The sequence below is a fragment of the Arachis duranensis genome, chromosome 3 (assembly GCF_000817695.3).
Source record: "Arachis duranensis cultivar V14167 chromosome 3, aradu.V14167.gnm2.J7QH, whole genome shotgun sequence".
In the NCBI taxonomy this organism is placed as follows: Eukaryota; Viridiplantae; Streptophyta; class Magnoliopsida; order Fabales; family Fabaceae; genus Arachis; species Arachis duranensis.
The window spans coordinates 120,007,181-120,025,521 of record NC_029774.3 but is presented as its reverse complement, the minus strand read 5'-3'; the positions used below and the strand labels follow the sequence as shown (position 1 = coordinate 120,025,521).

General features: G+C 36.2%; 3 protein-coding genes across 3 annotated transcripts; 2 read left to right on the top strand and 1 right to left on the bottom strand.

Annotated features, from left to right (window-relative positions):
• The first annotated feature begins 6,027 nt into the window (after positions 1-6,027).
• Positions 6,028-10,242, top strand: LOC107480795 (probable hexosyltransferase MUCI70). The gene is made up of 9 exons (XM_016100968.3): positions 6,028-6,846; positions 7,141-7,380; positions 7,576-7,789; positions 7,961-8,070; positions 8,147-8,346; positions 8,781-8,884; positions 9,030-9,217; positions 9,299-9,498; positions 9,705-10,242. Exons 1-9 carry the CDS (start codon positions 6,618-6,620, stop codon positions 9,918-9,920), a joined length of 1,701 nt encoding a protein of 566 aa, XP_015956454.1. The 5' UTR covers positions 6,028-6,617; the 3' UTR covers positions 9,921-10,242.
• A 901-nt stretch (positions 10,243-11,143) lies between these two features.
• On the top strand, positions 11,144-13,250 carry LOC107480796 (GTP-binding protein At2g22870). Its single transcript, XM_016100970.3, has 4 exons — positions 11,144-11,641; positions 11,719-11,788; positions 12,251-12,413; positions 12,510-13,250. The coding sequence occupies exons 1-4, from the start codon at positions 11,233-11,235 to the stop codon at positions 12,717-12,719; spliced, it is 852 nt and encodes a 283-aa protein (XP_015956456.1). The 5' UTR covers positions 11,144-11,232; the 3' UTR covers positions 12,720-13,250.
• A 1,246-nt stretch (positions 13,251-14,496) lies between these two features.
• Positions 14,497-18,135, bottom strand: LOC107480797 (linoleate 13S-lipoxygenase 3-1, chloroplastic). Its single transcript, XM_016100971.3, has 9 exons — positions 17,701-18,135; positions 17,303-17,583; positions 16,990-17,227; positions 16,548-16,814; positions 16,387-16,472; positions 16,202-16,294; positions 15,827-16,128; positions 15,456-15,722; positions 14,497-15,372 (listed from the first exon to the last, which is right to left on the bottom strand). The coding sequence occupies exons 1-9, from the start codon at positions 18,098-18,100 to the stop codon at positions 14,616-14,618; spliced, it is 2,691 nt and encodes an 896-aa protein (XP_015956457.1). The 5' UTR covers positions 18,101-18,135; the 3' UTR covers positions 14,497-14,615.
• Between the last annotated feature and the right edge of the window lie 206 nt (positions 18,136-18,341).

Below are 18,341 nucleotides of genomic sequence, written 5' to 3'. Positions count from 1 at the left end.
TCCAATAGGCCACCCACAGTGCAGGGGGAGCATCAGGTGCAAACGGGTGGGAAAACTTGGTTTCATGAAAGTATATCAACATTAACACAAAAACACAGCGATCAACAGACTGTTTCTTTCCCTTTCTCTTGTTTTCAACTCCTTTCATCAAGATGTTGAGCACATGTTTTGCCCAATCTCATTCCCGAATGTTGTCCACATGAAAGATCGGTGGCTTATGGATTAGGGAGGCCACACTTACCGTTGTGAGGAACAAGAATCACTTTTGTATGAAGACTACAAAAGTCATCTTGAATTTTTTTCGGTTCTCCTTTCCTTCTACGCTCATATCCAGCACATTTCTTATCTGCTGGATTCAAGTTGTTGTAATCAACCTTATCAGGAAACGATTTTCTACAATATTTTAATAGCAAAAATCAGTCAAAAATAGCCAGTTTAACTTTCTGGTCAACAATGAACTGAAATTAAGCAGTAAGTGGAAAGTGTATTACCTCTGTTGGTTATGCCGATGGCAGCTGCTACTTTCCGAGGAGTTATGTATATTTTCTTGGAGAGTTTTCAGGCATCCTTTCTCTTCATCAAAGCGATCAAGCAATTCTTTCAACAGGGTATTAGAGACATTCATTTCTGGGACATTTGCTAGGACACCAAATCCCATTTCTTCCACTATATCTTTCTTTTCTTGACTCATATCCCAGTACACTATTGCTATTACCTTTGTTTGGCATCTGCAATAATGAGTTTTCTGCAAGTTTTAAAACAGAATGTGAGGATATATTTATAATACAAAATAGATATTATTCGAATGAAAGCGGATAAATATATTTAATCTGCTTACCTTATAATGCGACTTCTCCTTCATTGTTGCCATTTTCTTGTTCTGTTTTTCTGTAATGAAAAATTTTGGTCAATACTTCATTGAATACATCAACAAGCACAAGCATGTATATCTTAATCAAGTCAATTAAAATGCCACAAGCCACCGAACCAAAACTCATTCATGCACAAAACCAAAATCACAAAGGCCACTGAACCAAAACTCATTCATGCACAGAACCAAAATCACAAAGGCCACCGAACTGAAAAACATTCATGTGGTTAATAAATGATGATCAACTTTCAATCAACAAGAATAGTATTCCTCCATGCAAAAGAAGTACTGAAGATAGTAACAATCAATTTCAAAGCTCTAGTTAAACTATCCACATAAATAAGAACAAGCACGTATATCTTAATCAAATCAACATCTTCCAAAAGAAAAGTTTTTAAAATTTTATGAATTAGGTGTTCTTTCAAAATGACATTTGCAAATTGGCTTCTTTAAACACTCTTACTAAAACTTGATATCTTTCTTTAAGTATCAAGTTTAACTACCATTCGTGCTGAAATCTATCCAATATAATGAGACAATTTTACAGTAGTATGGCTTATCAAAGTGAAAGAGTTGTCTCTAATGTCAATTTTCCTAAAAAAAACTCATTTACATCAAGTCTCGAGATATTGTGTAACTCATGCTTAAAAAATTTGTAGAAAGGGAGATATTGTCTTGTTCTGTTTTGTAATGATAAATTTTTGTCAATACTTCATTCAATATATCAACAAGTACAAGCATGTATATCTTAATCAAGTTAATTAAAATGCCACAAGCCACCGAACCGAAACTCATTCATGCACAGAATCAAAATCACAAAGGCCACCGAACCAAAACTCATTCATGTGGTTAATAAATGATGATCAACTTTCAATCAACAAGAATAGTATTCTTCCATATAAAAGTACTGAAGATAGTAACAACCAATTTCAAAGCTCTAGTTAAACTATCCACACCAGTAAGAACAAGCACGTATATCTTAAAGCCCTAGTTACACCATCCACTGAATTGAATGAAAATAACAACAAATTTCATTCCAAACCTTAGTTATACTGTAAAAATCATTCACAATAGTTTCATCTACTAAACGAAGCAAATCAATCCAGTAAAACTAAAATACAACTAGGAGAAACGCGACATTGCAAGATTTCAAATGAATAGTAGTTTTCTCATAACTTTGGTAGTCTTTGTTGCTATTTTCGTTCGTTTGTGGTTGTTACTTGCGAAATCTTCTTCCGATTTCTTTTCAGTAGTGGTTTTCGCATAGAATGTGATTGAAGTTTGAGTGATGTTGAGAGAGATCCGAAGAGAATGAGTGTTTTCGTATATTTTTTCGTGTTAAAAAATAGGGGTGTTCAAAACCGATCCGGACCGAATCGAAAAAACCAAAAACCAAATAAACCGAAAACCAAAAAAATTGTATTTTTCTGTTTTTAGTGCGGTTCGGTTCGGTTTTCAGTTCTGACAATGAAAACCCTAACCGAACCGGTTCAAAAAAACTCAAACAAAACCAACCCTCCCCACCCCCCACAACGTGACCTAACCTAGTCGCCAACCCTCACATTCACTCTGTGCTCTTTACTTTTAGAACCCACTCCCACTCTTGTAAAAGCCAGCACCTCCCACTCCCAACCTGCATGAACCCCTTCCTCCCACCATCTCCCTGCACCGACGAACCCCTTCCTCTCACCACCTCCCAGTGCCGCCAAACCCTTCCAGCTTTCACACAGCACCGCCGAACCCTTCGTCCCAGCACCTCCTCGCGGACAGCACCAGCCAACACCATCGTCACGGAGCCAGCACCACCCCCGCCGCCACCCACAGCATCGTTTCTGACCTTGCAGAGACGCGGACAACACCCGCCACCCAGCCACCGAGTCAAGTCAGATATAGAGCCTCTAATTCAGGTATTCAATTTCTGTTCAAATAATCATGAATTCACTGTTGTTCAAATTCTGTTTCAGTGTATATTTGTTGCTGATTTTTGTTCTTGGTTTAATTTATTTGTTGTTGATTTACTGAAATTGCTTCTAATTGTTGTTCATAGTTTAATTTACTTGTTCTTGATTTCCTGAGATTGCTTCTGATTGTTGTTATGTTGTTCACTGTTCATGGTTCAATATTCAAGCTCAGAGGATGTCCTTAACAATTAACATAGAAAGCTCTTCCTTGTTTTGGGTGTTTGTTAATTCATTGTTGCTGACTTGCTATCATTCTTGATTCATTGTTCAATAAATTTTATGTATTTATATCTGTTGCGCTCTTGCTCAGCACTATTTCGATTTTTTCTTCTTTCTTCCTTGAATATGTTTCACTTCTATTTCTATTCTGCTGTCTGATTTTGTTGAGCTTCTGCTTTTACTTGGATTTTCCAACACCATTTCTTGTTGCTTTCCATTTAATTCAAATTCGTGGCTTTCTTGTTATAAATTTGTTCTTGATTATTGATTGTTGTTTTTGGTTCACTGCTATTATTAATTCTTTAGTTTGTTCTTCATTTTAATTTGTTTTTATTTTGAGTTTAGAGTTCACTGCTGCTATTATTGATTATTGATGAGGTAATTCTGAATTAAATAGATGTCTTTATTAATCAAATCAGAAAATTTTGGTAGATGTCTTTATTCTTTATCATGTTGAGTGTTTACTCTTAAAATTTATTTCAATCAGATGGTTCTAGATGATGGATTAAGTATGTATGTATGTACGTATCAATGGGTTGATTAGATGGTTGTTGGATTGATGGTTCTAATTGCAGTCTTGCTCTTATTGTTGTATAGAAGGTTCTGATAACTGATATGGTTCAAGATTTACCTTTTTCGTTGGCCAAAGTACCAACTAAGAATTAAGAATAGAGAGATAAATATTTATTTACTGAATATTCTTGCTGAGTTGTGTGTAGTTAGCATGACTTATACGCTCTTAAACTTTGAGTTGATCCATTGATTCGGGCACATGTATCATGGTATGAATTGTTCTCTTTATTATTAGAATATATAACTAGATTAGAATATTTTTCCACTAGTGTTATATTATTATTATTATTGTTGTTGTTGTTGTTGTTGTTGTTGTTGTTGTTGTTGTGTAACTGTTTTTTTATTTCAGCTTGGTTTGCGTTGAGAAGTTTAGCTGTTTTGTTGGAGAAGACACCATAACTTGGCTATCTTTTAATGGAAATTTATTTTTATTTTCAGTTGTGTTGGCTATTAAACTTTTAAACTTCTTTAATTGTTGTATTTGAATTTCTTTTGTCGTTAAATTTCATTAGACCAAGACTTTGTTAGCTATTGTGTATTTGTGTTAGTTGATTTCAATGTTATGATTTTGTGAAATAGTATGGTAGTATTTTTTTGAATTGATTAAAAAAACCGAACAAACCGAACCAAACCAAACCGATTTTAATTGATTTGGTTTGGTTCGAATGGTCTTGATAAAAAATCCGAACCAAATCGAACCGCAGTTAAATTAGACGATCGGATCGAATGACTTTTCTCTCAAAAATCGAACCAAACCGCACCGCGAACACCCCTGTTGAAAAAGATGTAATGTTTTTTCATAATAAAACACGAATAAAAAAATAGTTTCTTTCGTTTCTGGCGCGTTTTTTCACTTGCCATTTAATACGCCTGATTATATTTAGACTTGAACCAGCTTGATTATATCTGTTAAAAAATGATTAATAATTTTAAAAACTAATTTGATTCATTTAAAATTTTAGAGATCGATTAATTTAACCACACAATATTAGAAACTAAATCTAGTATTTCCCTTGCCAAATTTTTAAAATTCAAATGTTTTTTAAATGCTTCTGGAGGTGATATAAGCAACCTCGTGCATAAGATATGTAACATATTAATATAAGGTGGGGTGGCTTAATTTGTTTTGAAGAATGCCATTTTCACCATAAATTGGTGGAAGCATCAAGGACCCATATATTTAAAGTCAGCATTTTTCTTTCATATTTCTTTTCCAGGTCCAAAGTGTGCAGACTTCAATGAGTGATGTTTCTAAGAAAAGAGGAAGACAACGAATGAAATCCGCGTAAGGAAGCAATAATAATATTTGACAATAAGTTTCACCAAAGCATATCAAGTAATTCAATAAAAAAAAGAGAGAATAATTAATGTCACAACAAATTAAATATTGTCTCCATAAACTGTCCTCTAATCAACACCGCTGAAATCATTTTTCATGTTAACTAGATTCTAGGTAAGAGAAACACTTTCATTAGGAAAAAAAACAAGCTTGAAAACTGAAAAGGAAATCGCCTTTTACATTCTGTGGCTAACAAATAACAACAACGATTTATCCAATATTCCTTCTTCCTAGCCCATTCTGGGGGCTTCAGTCCCAACAATAATCCCATAGATTAATAATGTATTATTTATTTATTTATTTAATTCAAATACAACAAGATAAAATAATCCATAGAATCAAACTAATTACGTTAAATATTGAAAGACAACCACCATCAACCACGGACATAAGGGAGGCAACAATCTAGCCATTAAAATATCCACAATGTTTTAAAAAAAATTGGTAATTACTCTTTCCTCCATCAAAGAAATATCTTTAAAAAGATAATTAAAATGTATTGAAAATTTGAAATATAAAAACTAAAAATATTAAGTTATAAAATTATTTTACTAACAATAATGATTCTATTTACTTTAGAAAGTAACGGTAGAAAAATAACAATGTAATATTAATTTGCTAAATAGATATTTATTTATAAAATAATAAAATTTCAAAAATTAACTCTTTATTTAAAAAAATTTGATTTTGATGTACTAATAGTCTAATAGTATAAAATTTGTACAATTTATTATTATTTTTTTAAATAACTATTTATACATTATATAATTAATATAAAAAAATTTATGGTATAAAATTAAATTATATTTACTGTAAAAAAAATAAAAAAGGCAAAGTTAGATAAATTCTTATTGATTTAACTACATTAAGCTCCAACTTTTATAATAAGCACCGAATTAATGACATAACCAATCAAATTATTAGATAGCAGATGTCAAGCAATCAGTTGGGTGGCGCCACAAATTTTATTTTTTTGAAACTTTTTCAATTTTGTTTTTATTTTTTCAATATTCTCCCAATTCGGTAATTTTTTATCATATAAATAATCGAAGAAATATTGCTTCCTCTGTAAGATCATCATCACTTCCGGATCAACGATAAAAACAAATTACGATAACAATATTAAAAAACAGAAAATACTGCTTCAATTTTCTGATCTCGGATTTCTTCCCACTCTCAGATTTCAGAAAACCCTACATTCCCAATCCGGGGAAGAAGAACAAACAAGAAAAAAGAAAACCCTAGATTCATCCCCATTTTTGGAAGAAAGTGAGAATTTTTGCTGAGACCCAATTTTTGTCCGAGTGGATGACAACCGAAATTTGACTTTGATGTAGGTGTTAAACTCTTTCCACATACGGACCAGAGCTTGATTCGATTTTGCTCCGTTCTCTGCCACTGAATTTTTTATTCTTCCCACCGTTTTATTACTTTTGGACGTTCTTTTGTGTGTTGAACACCCAGAAAGGGAAATCGAATAGTGAGAGTGGCATTGCTAACTGAATCCCGATTTGCTAAGTACGTGTTCGTTAAAATTCCGCAATTGAGAGTTTTATGTGTTGTGGGGTGTAAGCATTGGAAGATTGAAGGGTGTGTTGGAGAATGACGATGAAGAGGGAGAGGGGCATGTGTTGATGTTGATGCTGAGGGTATAATGTCATTAGGTCTTCGTTCTTCTGGGAGTTATGGGTCTCTGCTTGAAAACGGAGTGTCACCAATTCAAGCAGCATCGGCACGCAAGGCTTCCAAGATGGTGAAGGAGAAAGATAAGGAGAGACTCTTCCTTTGGATCTGCAAGTTTGCTGGTCGCAAAAAGGTTGGAATGCTTTTCCTCTGCGCCATCTCCGCTGCCGTCTTCATCTGGGTTCTCTATGTTGGAAAAGGTTCCTATTCTCGATTCCTGTCTCTTGATTATGGTCTTGGAATGTGATTACTGCTGTTTTTCATGTCTCTGATTTTTCTGTTGTTGTTTGATCTATATAACTGACTCCACTTAATGGGGCAAAGTTTTATTGGTTTTGCAATTTTCACTATGCAATTTTAGTATCGAATCCCTGTCTAGTTCGTCCTGTGTTAGGCTTAGTTTGGCTTGCAATTTCAGTTGTGATTCGCATCTGTTACTCGATTTCAGTTAAATTAGGATAGGACATAATGTTTGTTGTGTGGCTTGCCTTCAGGTGATGATTCTCCGGAAGGAAATGCCGTGCAGGGCATTAATGTTAATGAAAGCATGTCTATAGATGATTCCTCGCCTCTGATCTCTACTGCGGCAAGTGCCCTGGGCTTGACTACCAATCTGGCATTACCGCCTCCTCCCCCTAGTTATTTTTTGGGGTATAGTCTTCCAGAGGGGCATCCATGTAATAGCTTCACTCTTCCTCCCCCACCATCTGACCCAAAGCGTACCGGGCCACGGCGTAAGTCTTATTTTACGATTTTCATGTGCTGTAAGAATTTATAGAAAATTTTGTATTTAAATAATTTGGAATTGCAGCCATTATCCCTGCTTATGTCATAGTTCTTCAAACTGCAGTAATTCATGATGATGCAGAGGATGAGGGATAATATAGATCTAGACTAATTATGTATATTCCTGGGTTGTTTATATGCAGCATGCCCGGTATGTTACCTTCCTGTGGAAGAAGCTATTGAGCTGATGCCGAAGTCACCATCACCTTCACCAGTTCTTAAGAATTTAACTTATATCTATGAGGAAAATATAAGTAGATTTGGAGAATTTGGTGGTTCAGACTTTGGTGGATATCCTACTTTGAAGCAAAGGAATGAGTCTTTTGATATACAAGAATCAATGAGTGTGCATTGTGGGTATGTTTTTACCCTTTGTTCAATATTTCCTGACTTATATCTATAGCTACTCAGGAATGTTCTTTTTGGTTATAATAATTAGACCTTCCCAGTAATAAAGCATATTCTTTGTACCTTTCCACTGATACCAAACCATTCTGCATCTTCAATGACACATTGTGCATCTATCAGATTTGTAAGAGGAACTAAACCTGGCCGCAACACAGGATTTGACATTGATGAAGCTGACATTCTTGAAATGGAGAAGTGTAATGGAGTAGTTGTTGCATCTGCTATATTTGGTCTGTATAATATGATATCTGCAGCTTTTTACTCTTTCAAACTAGTAATTGACTATAAACTGATTATATTGTTCAGGAAATTTTGACGAGATAAATGAGCCAGCAGATATAAGTACATATTCAAAGGAGACAGTGTGCTTCCTTATGTTTGTAGATGAAGAAACAGAAAAATATCTAAAGAGTTCAGGCAAGCTGGGAAGCAGCAAGATGATTGGCTTATGGAGAATTATCGTTGCTCATAATCTTCCTTACACAGATGCACGGCGGACGGGAAAGGTCAGAATTCTTATTTGGCAAGCACTAATGCACAATTATGTCTATGAAATAGAAATTGACACATGGAATGTCTGCGTTACCATTTTTTCCCCTTATGGTTATGCTCTTCTCTATGATTTGTTTGCTCATATATTAAGTTTATATTGTTGGCCAGGGTTTCTTATTTTCATAATCTTCTTTGAAGGAGTTAATATTGCCATGCTAACTTACACTCACATTGGGAGGGGAGGGGAAGAAATAATTAGCTCAGTGGATGTACTGTTACTTGCTAGATCCTCTTGTAGTAGCATTATGATTCCTTTTAATTCAAAATGAAATTCTTAGCTTGTGTATGATACAGAAAGCCTCAAATCTCCGTTAGACGCTGTTGTGTATTCTATTTCCTAAAGTAGTACATTTATGTACCTATTAACTTCTATTAACTTTTCCCACAGATTCCGAAGCTTCTGTTGCATAGATTGGTTCCAAATGCTCGCTATTCTATATGGGTTGATGGGAAGCTTAAGCTTGTTGTTGATCCATATAAAATTCTTGAAAGGTAGAATCTTCTTTGTTACTATTAATTATGAGTCATATTTTATACATTTGTTGTTTCCGACTACACATGCAAGACGAATTTTTAATTTAACCTGCCACAGTACATGTTTTGGCACCTAAGCTACTTCTGTTCCCCCCATATTTAGGTTTTTGTGGAGGAAGAATGCAACTTTTGCAATATCAAAGCATTATAGGCGCTTTGATGTATTTGTTGAGGCCGAGGCAAACAAAGCTGCCAAAAAGTATGACAATGCCTCTATCGACTTTCAGATTGAGTTTTACAAGCGAGAGGGATTGACCCCATATACAGAGGCCAAGCTTCCTCTTACAAGTGGTAGGAAAACCTTCCTATATCCATGTTGGATGAGGTGCACCCGTTTCATTGTTTTTCTGAAACTTTGTGGCTGGTTTGCAGATGTTCCTGAAGGATGTGTTGTAATACGAGAGCATGTGCCGATTAGCAACCTTTTCACTTGTCTTTGGTTCAATGAAGTTGACAGATTTACTTCCAGGGACCAGATTAGTTTCTCAACCGTCAGGGATAAAATTTTGTCGAAGGTGGATTTTCATTTTAACATGTTCTTGGACTGTGAAAGACGCAACTTTGTGATTCAGGTATTTTCCCCACAATCATGTTTGAGTATCTGATTAAACTATATGTATGCTGTCATAGTTTTTCTTTTCCCGAAAAAAGATGGTGGTTCAGGCACAGACACGAACGCACTTACTAACTTATACTGTGTTTTAATAGTTTTTTCATTGTCTCTCGTTAATCTTATTTCAATTGATCAACCCCTACTCTCTCTTCTTTGTGAATGCAGAAATACCACAGGGATATATTGCTGCGGCTGGCTCCACCAGCAGGTCATGTTCAACCACCCCCTCCGCCAGCTCCAATTCTCGAGGTGGTCAGCGAAAAGGTTGGAAGTCCACCCAGCAGGAGAGGGCCGGGAAGGCGTGGAAGAGATAGGAAAACTGGTAATAGGCGCCACCGCAAAGTTGTTGCTGGAAGTAAAGACATGGACACAACAAGTTAAAAAGAGTTTTGTCTGGGTGATTATACTATTTTTTTCTTTTGTTTCTGAAATTCCACATACGAAAATCATTCATTGGAGAGCAGGAGGAGAAGATGCAAGATGTATGTTGTAATTTGATTCTCTCATTCTTTTTTTTGTTATTTTGTGCAATTGTCTATCTAAATTAATTTTTTGTACATATAGCAACATCTTCAATAATTATTTATAAACATGGGTTACCACTGAATTCCTCACTTGGCTACCCATTCTGCTATAGTACTTCCTCACGTGACCTTGTTCTTTCTTATAACGCAATAGCAATATGAATAAAATAGAATTGATACTCCTTGAGCAATTATAATTTGAAGTTGGCTTACTCTACTTAAATCTGTGCGAGTATTGTTTTCTTTTCCCAATCCCTTCAAGAAGATTTCCTTTTTGAAAACACCTTTTTAACTTAAAAATTAGAAGTGATATTTAGCTTGCATTTTAAGAAAATGTAAAATGTAAATCATCAAAAGCAACCTCTTATAGTTGCATTGAACTCTATCAAATACACTTATATGGCATAGGGAAGATTATAACGGATTAAATTTGCATTAAATAAAGGATTTAAACATAAGAAAAAAAAATACTATTAGTCACTATGCAGAACTTTTTATTTTTATTATTGAGATTGTGGTGGTGTTTTTAAATAATGTAGAGAGTTGGTGTGTTTTTTTTTTTGTGTGGATGAACAATTTTGTGGATTTTAATTTTTTTTTTTGATGCTCCAAATCTGAGAATTAGATTTGTGGTTTTATTTTTATTTTTTTAAATACTGAGGGTTAGATTTGAGTTTTTTATTTTAAAATTTTTTAAATATATAAATCTAATCTTCGGTCTTGTAATACTATGAAATTTGACCCTCAAATTTCTATACTTCTTCAAATCTGAGGGTCAAATTTGTTGCTTAAAATTAAAAAAAATAATTCATATAAAAAAAACACACCAATTATCCATAATGATGAATTATACATAATCTTCTTCCATATAAAAAAAAATTAGCCTCACTATGCAATGCTCTCTCTTTTGTTTATTTCCTAAATATTTTTGTATTCTTCCAAGGAATTTGGATGTAAGCAAGTGTTCCATCCAGGGAACTATAGGAGGAAATATTTGCTCTCAGTTATTAGGAGTTTGGTTTGTCTTAATATTTATCACTTATTTTTGTACTGCATTTTGCAACTTTACTGTGACCGTGGCTATTTATTTAGTCCCAAAACGACGCCGTAAAGGGCTGGAGGCACCCTTAATTAAATCGTTGGAGCAAGGAAAACGAAGAAAGATAACAATGGCGCTAAGAACTCGATTCTTCACTCTCACTCCCCAAATCCCATTTCCTTCATCAACATCATCATATTTCTCACTCCTCTCTTTGCGGCGCCCTCTTCCCCGTTTAGCAACCTTCTCCTCCTCTGCAGCAGCCATCCAAACGGTGCTATTCGTCCCGCCGGGAGTGGAACCCCAAGAAGTCGACGATTCAATGGTTCTTCCAGGATCCAACATCGTAATCGGACCCTACGCAGGCGATTCCCGCATTAAGGGTGTGGAGTTCGTGAAGAGTAGCGGCAAGGCCAGGGACTGCCCCAAAGATGACCGACCCGAATTCGCTATATTAGGTCGCTCCAATGTCGGCAAGTCTTCTCTTATCAATTCCCTTGTTCGCAAGAAAGAGATTGCCCTCACCTCCAAGAAACCAGGTCATTCTCCTTCCTTCCTTCTACTTCTTCTTCTTATGTGTGATTTGTAGAGCTAATTTGGTTTCTTGCACTTACAGGGAAGACGCAGCTTATCAATCACTTCTTGGTCAACAAAAGCTGGTACCTTGTGGATTTGCCTGGTTATGGGTCAGTCACTCACTCACAGCATTACTCAATTTCTTATACTTTATGTTTATGTTTCTTTCTTATTCTCTATGTGTGTGTGTGTGTGTGTGATTTTAATTATTATCAAATCAAATCAACAAACTCTAGTGGGCAATATCATTAACTAAGTCTACATCTTATTGTAAAATTTGCAAAGCTGATTCCTTTCCCTTATTTGCTTCATAAAGGTATCTTTTGTGGGGGGAAGGAGGATATTTGTTTATTCTGAAACAATGGAGCTAAGCTAGGTATCCTCCTTGTTTGACTTGGTTAATAATAATTCAAGTTTCTTTGAATACTTTTGGTACCTATGTTGCTCCACAGGCTTGCCATGTTTTCTTCAATTATGTTCTTCCATGATTCCATCCATGTCCTTTTTTTCCTGAGGTCCGTTTTAGGTTGGAGGGGATTGAGCATTGTTGATTGTGTTTGAGTTTTGTGCAGCTTTGCTAAAGCGCCTGAAGCTGCTAAAATGGACTGGTCCTCGTTCACCAAAGGGTACTTTTTGAATAGAGATACTCTAGTGGCTGTCTTGCTTCTCATTGATGCAAGTGTTCCACCTCAAAAGATCGACTTGGATTGTGCGAATTGGCTTGGACGCAATAATGTATGGTGCTTTTTCATAGAGTCCTAAAATTAATACTGTTAAATGTTGAGATTCAAGTCCAAATTTCACTAATGATTAAACCTCCATGAATTTCAGATACCAATCACTTTTGTTTTCACCAAATGTGACAAAATAAAGGTGGCAAAGGGGAAAAGGCCTGATGAGAACATAAGGGATTTTCAAGAAATAATCAGGCAAAACTACAAGATACATCCCCCTTGGATCATGACCAGCAGTGTAACTGGAATGGGCAGAGATGACCTTCTCTTGCATATGTCACAGTTGAGAAACTATTGGGATCAATAGAAGAAATTCTCAAATCCAAGCACATGCGATGCTCTACAAGAACATGTAGGAGCCAGTTGAAATTACAGGAGAAGTGCAACTTGATAGATGAATAACATGGAAAAGCTACGGGTTTCAATTATATTGCACATGGTATTTCAGCTGGATCTTTCTTCAGAATGTTTGTTCTCCTTGAACAGCTGCCTCATGTAGACCATATATTACATGGGATCCAGCTTGACTTATTGCCTGGTACTGGATCATTACACATTGATTCGTTAATAGTCCTACACTCCTGCTAGATATTTAAAGGGCTAGAAAATTGCAGGGAAATGCTATTTGTTTCGCTTTTATGTTAGACTTCCTCTGCAATTTTTGCAATAGCTAAACAAAGTAGATGGTTTGATGTATCTTTTGAAGCACAGATAAACAAAGCTATTGGGTAGTTACTCTATTGGTTTTCTGTTTGAATTGTATTAGAAGGAAGGCACATATTTGTTGCACATATCTTTATCCCTATTGCTATAACATATTTTACAAGAATTCGCTCTATACTTTCCAGTGCCTTGTTTTTGTCATGCACATGTTTGTTGCAGGTTATACACCATTTTCGTTTAACACACTATACTTTTGAGTGTCAATTTATTTTTCTGTTTTCTATTTCTCGCTAAGAAAGTAGAGTTGCTATATTCTTTTGGGCTTGCACTGTTGGTAGTAAATAATATAAATATTGTTATCAAGAAGTCAGAAAATAGTAAACCTCTATCTATTGTTAAATATAATAATAGAAGTTAGGTATTTCCAACATGCACGGAGTTGAACTTTGACTCAGCTGTAGACGTGTGTCATCCTTCCATACCTTGGAAAATCTGTCGCTTATGTTGGCATTCCAATTCAAAGTACTACGAATATTTGCCTCAAAAAACCCAAAGAACTTTGTTGCTCCAAGATGTTAGGCGGAGGATTATGAATTTTTATGAATATGGTGTTGAGAGAATAAAAAATCATGTGAAATTCCAAGAAGAATGGGATCGCAGTCAGCATTTGGGATGATATGCATGCTCCACTCAGTGATCAAGACCTCCGATTCCTTCTTCGGGGTGCTCCTTGTCACCATTGTCTTCATCCTCTTCAGGGTATCCTTCGTTAAGGACAAGGACTTCCAGGCCTTCTTCGCCGAAGGCTGCACCCTCCTCTGCATCGTCATGGCCTTTTGGAGGGCATCCTTTGAGAGGGAAGTCAAGGACTTCGCCTGCGATTGGCTTCACCAAAGCATCAGGGACGCCCTCTTAGAGAGAGAAGTACGATTAAATTAACAACCATGTTCGTGCGTTTTGGATAAGTAGGATTATGTACAAATGAGGATGGTACCTAAAGAATTTGTTAGTTCCCTTTATCTTGGATTTGTGATTGTTTTCTGGAATGGTGTATGACCCAATAACTTGCACTACCCCCACCATGAATAGCTGTGAATATAATATGCCTTTGGACTCTACCTGAAAAAACGGAAAGACATACATTCTCATCTATGTTCACTTGACATTCCTCACTTCCGAAGTGTTTTGCAGGTAATATCTCCAAGGCATGAATGCTCAAGCTATCCGGTTAGAGCATTTCTCTTTTTAGTTATTACGGATGAATGCATTGTTTGCGGTATTCATTGACAACTATAGGAAGCATAGGAACACATTTATTCTGTTCTTGATTACACCATTTGAATTCACATATCGTGAATATTTTTAATTTTAACATTTGACTTGACCATAAATTTCTACTCAACCCTTTTTTTAGAGGTTAATTTAAGAAATCCTTCACTTCATTTTATTTTATTTGATATTTTTATAAGGTAACAAATGATGAATTATGCCCCCTAAGGTGAGAACAATAGGACATTGCTCTGTCGCACATATTAGAATGTTAAGCTGTTACACTATTTGGCACCCCTCTTCCTGTGACCCCTTGATCTGACCATGGCATAAGCAATTCATATGGTGTAACTCCAACACCACATCTGTTTCTAAGTTTTTTATCAGCATTTCTTTTCTCAATCTCTGTCTCAATATTTTTTATTTCCATTGAAAATTGTTTGAAGGCATCAAAGATCTCGGGCTCTTCCAACCAAGAACACAAGTCATTTCTGTCTCCTATGTACTCCTCTTCCGGCGAGTGCGCAGAGCCTATGCTAGTCACAGCCATGAACTTTGCTGCTTGAGATAAACTCGGAAGTGATGACTCAAAGTATCTCTGTGGATCCATGACAAAGTCTATGTAGTCAAGATCACCCTCCTTGGGAATTAGTTTTCGCATCAACGCCGGCCGCATTGGAACATATCCACCATAGTGGTATTGGCTAAAGTTCAACACGGCATGTTGTGCTGTTACAATCCAAATAATGGTGGTTAAGATGGAGATGAGATTTTCAGGGGTGGAAAGTTTAGGCCACCAGCTAGCGTTTTTATGATCAGGGTGTCCGAGATTGATGAATTCTTTGTACCAAGATTGAAGTTCATAGTCAGATGAAATGGCGTCAACGTCTTTGTAGTAATGGTTCACATAAGTCTTCACCAATTTCCCTATGCTGGACCATATGAGGAGTCCATCAGCTGCATAGGGATAATCTTCAATGACTAATCTAACACCTTGTGGTTGTGATTCATCAGGAACCGCTAAGCCTCTGCATAAAGTTGAAACTACAAGAGATTATGATTTATGAGATTATAAGTCATAATCATAGAACAATTGTATAATGTATATTACCTTCTTATTAGATCGGTAGGAAGACCTTCTTGGTCAAATTGCCACCAATCTCTGTATGCAGCAGAAGTGATCTGCATAGAATATTTTCCAGGACTGAAGTTAGTCTCTAAGATACCTCCGGCGTTGATGAGTGTCTCACGAGCTGTGGCGTTTGTCTTGAGTGTGTAACGCATATGGGGATGCAGAAGCTTGTATATAGGATGCATAACACTCAATTGTCGATGAGCAGCAATTATGAATGGTTCCATAGTTGCATGTATTCTTAACCTGTTATCATATTTACAAATTGTTAAAGAAATGCGTTATTTGTGCTCATTCTGTTTTATATACTAATTCGACACACACTCCCTCCACCAATTAGAGTTTCATACCAGTGGTGCAGATATGTATGAACAAAAGCATCATTAGAGCAAACATGAGCTTTGCCAAGTTGCCAGAGCCATTTGGTGGTGGTGTCTACAGGAGGTGTGAGCACTTGCTTGGATGAAGTGTTTGGATCCATTGTCGGCAGAGCAAGCTGTATAGCAATGGCTTTTAGAGTTCCCATTTTGGTGAGGAAGAAAATTGTGGTGGTTGCATAAGCTTTGCGGTCATCAAGAGCATTAATTCGATCAACAAAGGGTAGGAAGATATCATGATAGTCCAATATGAACAACTTGTTGTCTTCCAATGCCTACAATTTGAAAGCAGAGAAATAATGTTATGTTATGTTGTGAACTTGGAATGACAACCATTTCCATTTTTACCTGTTGGATGGACATCCCATCGATGTGGTCTATAATGTGTTCTTCTTTTAGTGCTGACTTACAGGGATCCAATTTGCTCACTGGTGGGAAAACCTTTTTGGAGTGGAAAATGACAAAGTTAAGCATCAGAAAGCTTGGTGTCAAGTTTAGAAATGCTACGATAAACTTGAGACATAACTAGGTACCTTGAGCCTTTCAATACTGAGAGGATTTAGCCCTGCTAGAACTTGGCGTCCAAATTCATCATCTTCTAAAAAGTGTGATTTTCCTCCTGAAAATCATTCAACTCCCTTTAAACAATTTGTTTATCTAAAACAAGAAAACACACCATTCCATGTCCACTTACTTGAAAATATCTTTGGAGGATCAAATTTAAAAAGTTCTTCTATAGTGCCACCCAAATTAGAATGAGAGTGCCTTGACTCCCTGATGAAGTTATGGATGTTGAGAACACCTTCATTGCCCATCTTATCTAATAATGCAGGAACAATGTTCCTAGCAATCGCAATCAATTTCGCTCGATCAAGGTCATGCTTCTTTATGTCTGCTAGTTCCTCATCTCTAGGAACGTATATTGACTCTGATCCACTGGGCCTTGATTCCGCATGTGAATCTAGAAAGTAAATGATATCATCACACCCGCATTTCTAGTTAGGCGAAAACTCACATGCAGTTGTCTTCATGTGAAGTTAATAGTTGAAAATCGTTAGATGATTTGACGTATTTGACTAAATTATTATTTAACAGTTCTAGATATGTAACATTTTTCAATGTGAAATTGAAGTTACCAATTCTAGTAGGTGGACGTCCAGTGCGGCAACGTGTGGGATAAGGGTTGTTTTGGCCACCAAGTGTTGGCCTTTCATACTCATCTCCCTTGTCAGGATCACCTAAATCATTATACACATCATACTCATATATTCTGTCACATGATTTTCTACGCCCTCTACTATCGCCTCTCATCTGCCTTAGATCTCTTTCTCTAACTTGTTTCAATCCAATTGGTGTCTCAAAAGGGAGATACACCTGCCACGTAAGAGTTTGATTATTCTAATAATTAGTAACTTGGAACATGTATATTTTTCGTAGTTAAATTGTTACCTTGTTAAAGAAGAAAATTCTCTTGTGGGGATCAATTTTATTTTCAGGCTGCACCCAAGACTTGCATGGAAAATGAAGATTTAGCTGTTGAATGTTTATGCTGTCCAAGAAGAACTCACTGTCATAGCGATTAAGGACAGCAACTGCTCCAGGTACTCCAAAGTCAGAGTCCACACAGAATTCAACTTTGTAGGTGTTGATGCTTCCTTCACCTCCCAATACGACGTCGTTTTCGGGCCACTCCAACACTATTTCCTCGCTCAACTTTGCCTCCTTACCATCTTCATTTCATATTTCATATATATAATACATAATAATGCATCAAAATTTAAGTAAACAATAAGGCATATATGTATCAAAAGAGGTTTTCTACGATTGAAAGAGAAAGAGATTCTTACTAGGACCAAGTTGATCAGAGCTAACAAGCTGGAGAACAAGACCTTTGTTGGCGTGGGGTTGAACAGTAGGCCTAAAAATGTTGACAAGAGTTTTCATGTTGCTTGCAAACACATTGTTATTGTTGTTGTTGTTACCACTTCTCACGGCAACATCGGCAGTTAACTTGGTTATGGTGGTTGTGTTCAAATCCCTCTTCTCACTACTCTCAATCAAAGCCGCCACTACGGTCGGTGCAATTTGCTTCTGCCTCGCTCTAACTATGTTGTTGGTTCGACCACTAATACATGAAAGCATCATTAATCTCCTTTCTTGGCAGAGTGGAGATGCATTATTATGATGTACATGTAGGGGGAATGTATCCAAGAGCGCTAGCATAACACTCTTTGTCCCTGCAGCCATTGTATTTGTTAACTATGGCTAGTGAGGAACATATGTATGTGTATATATATTGAAGTTATATATGATCCAGTTGCCAATTTTCCTAAATTATTTATACACTGAAGGCTTCACGAGGTTAATTAATGATGAGCGGGGATGAATAAAATAAGTCACTGTCCTACATTGTTAGCTATTGTGACTATAGGGCTGGTGTCGGTGAGTTTTTAAGAAAGGAAAAGTCTAGGGCCAGTAACTTCTGTAT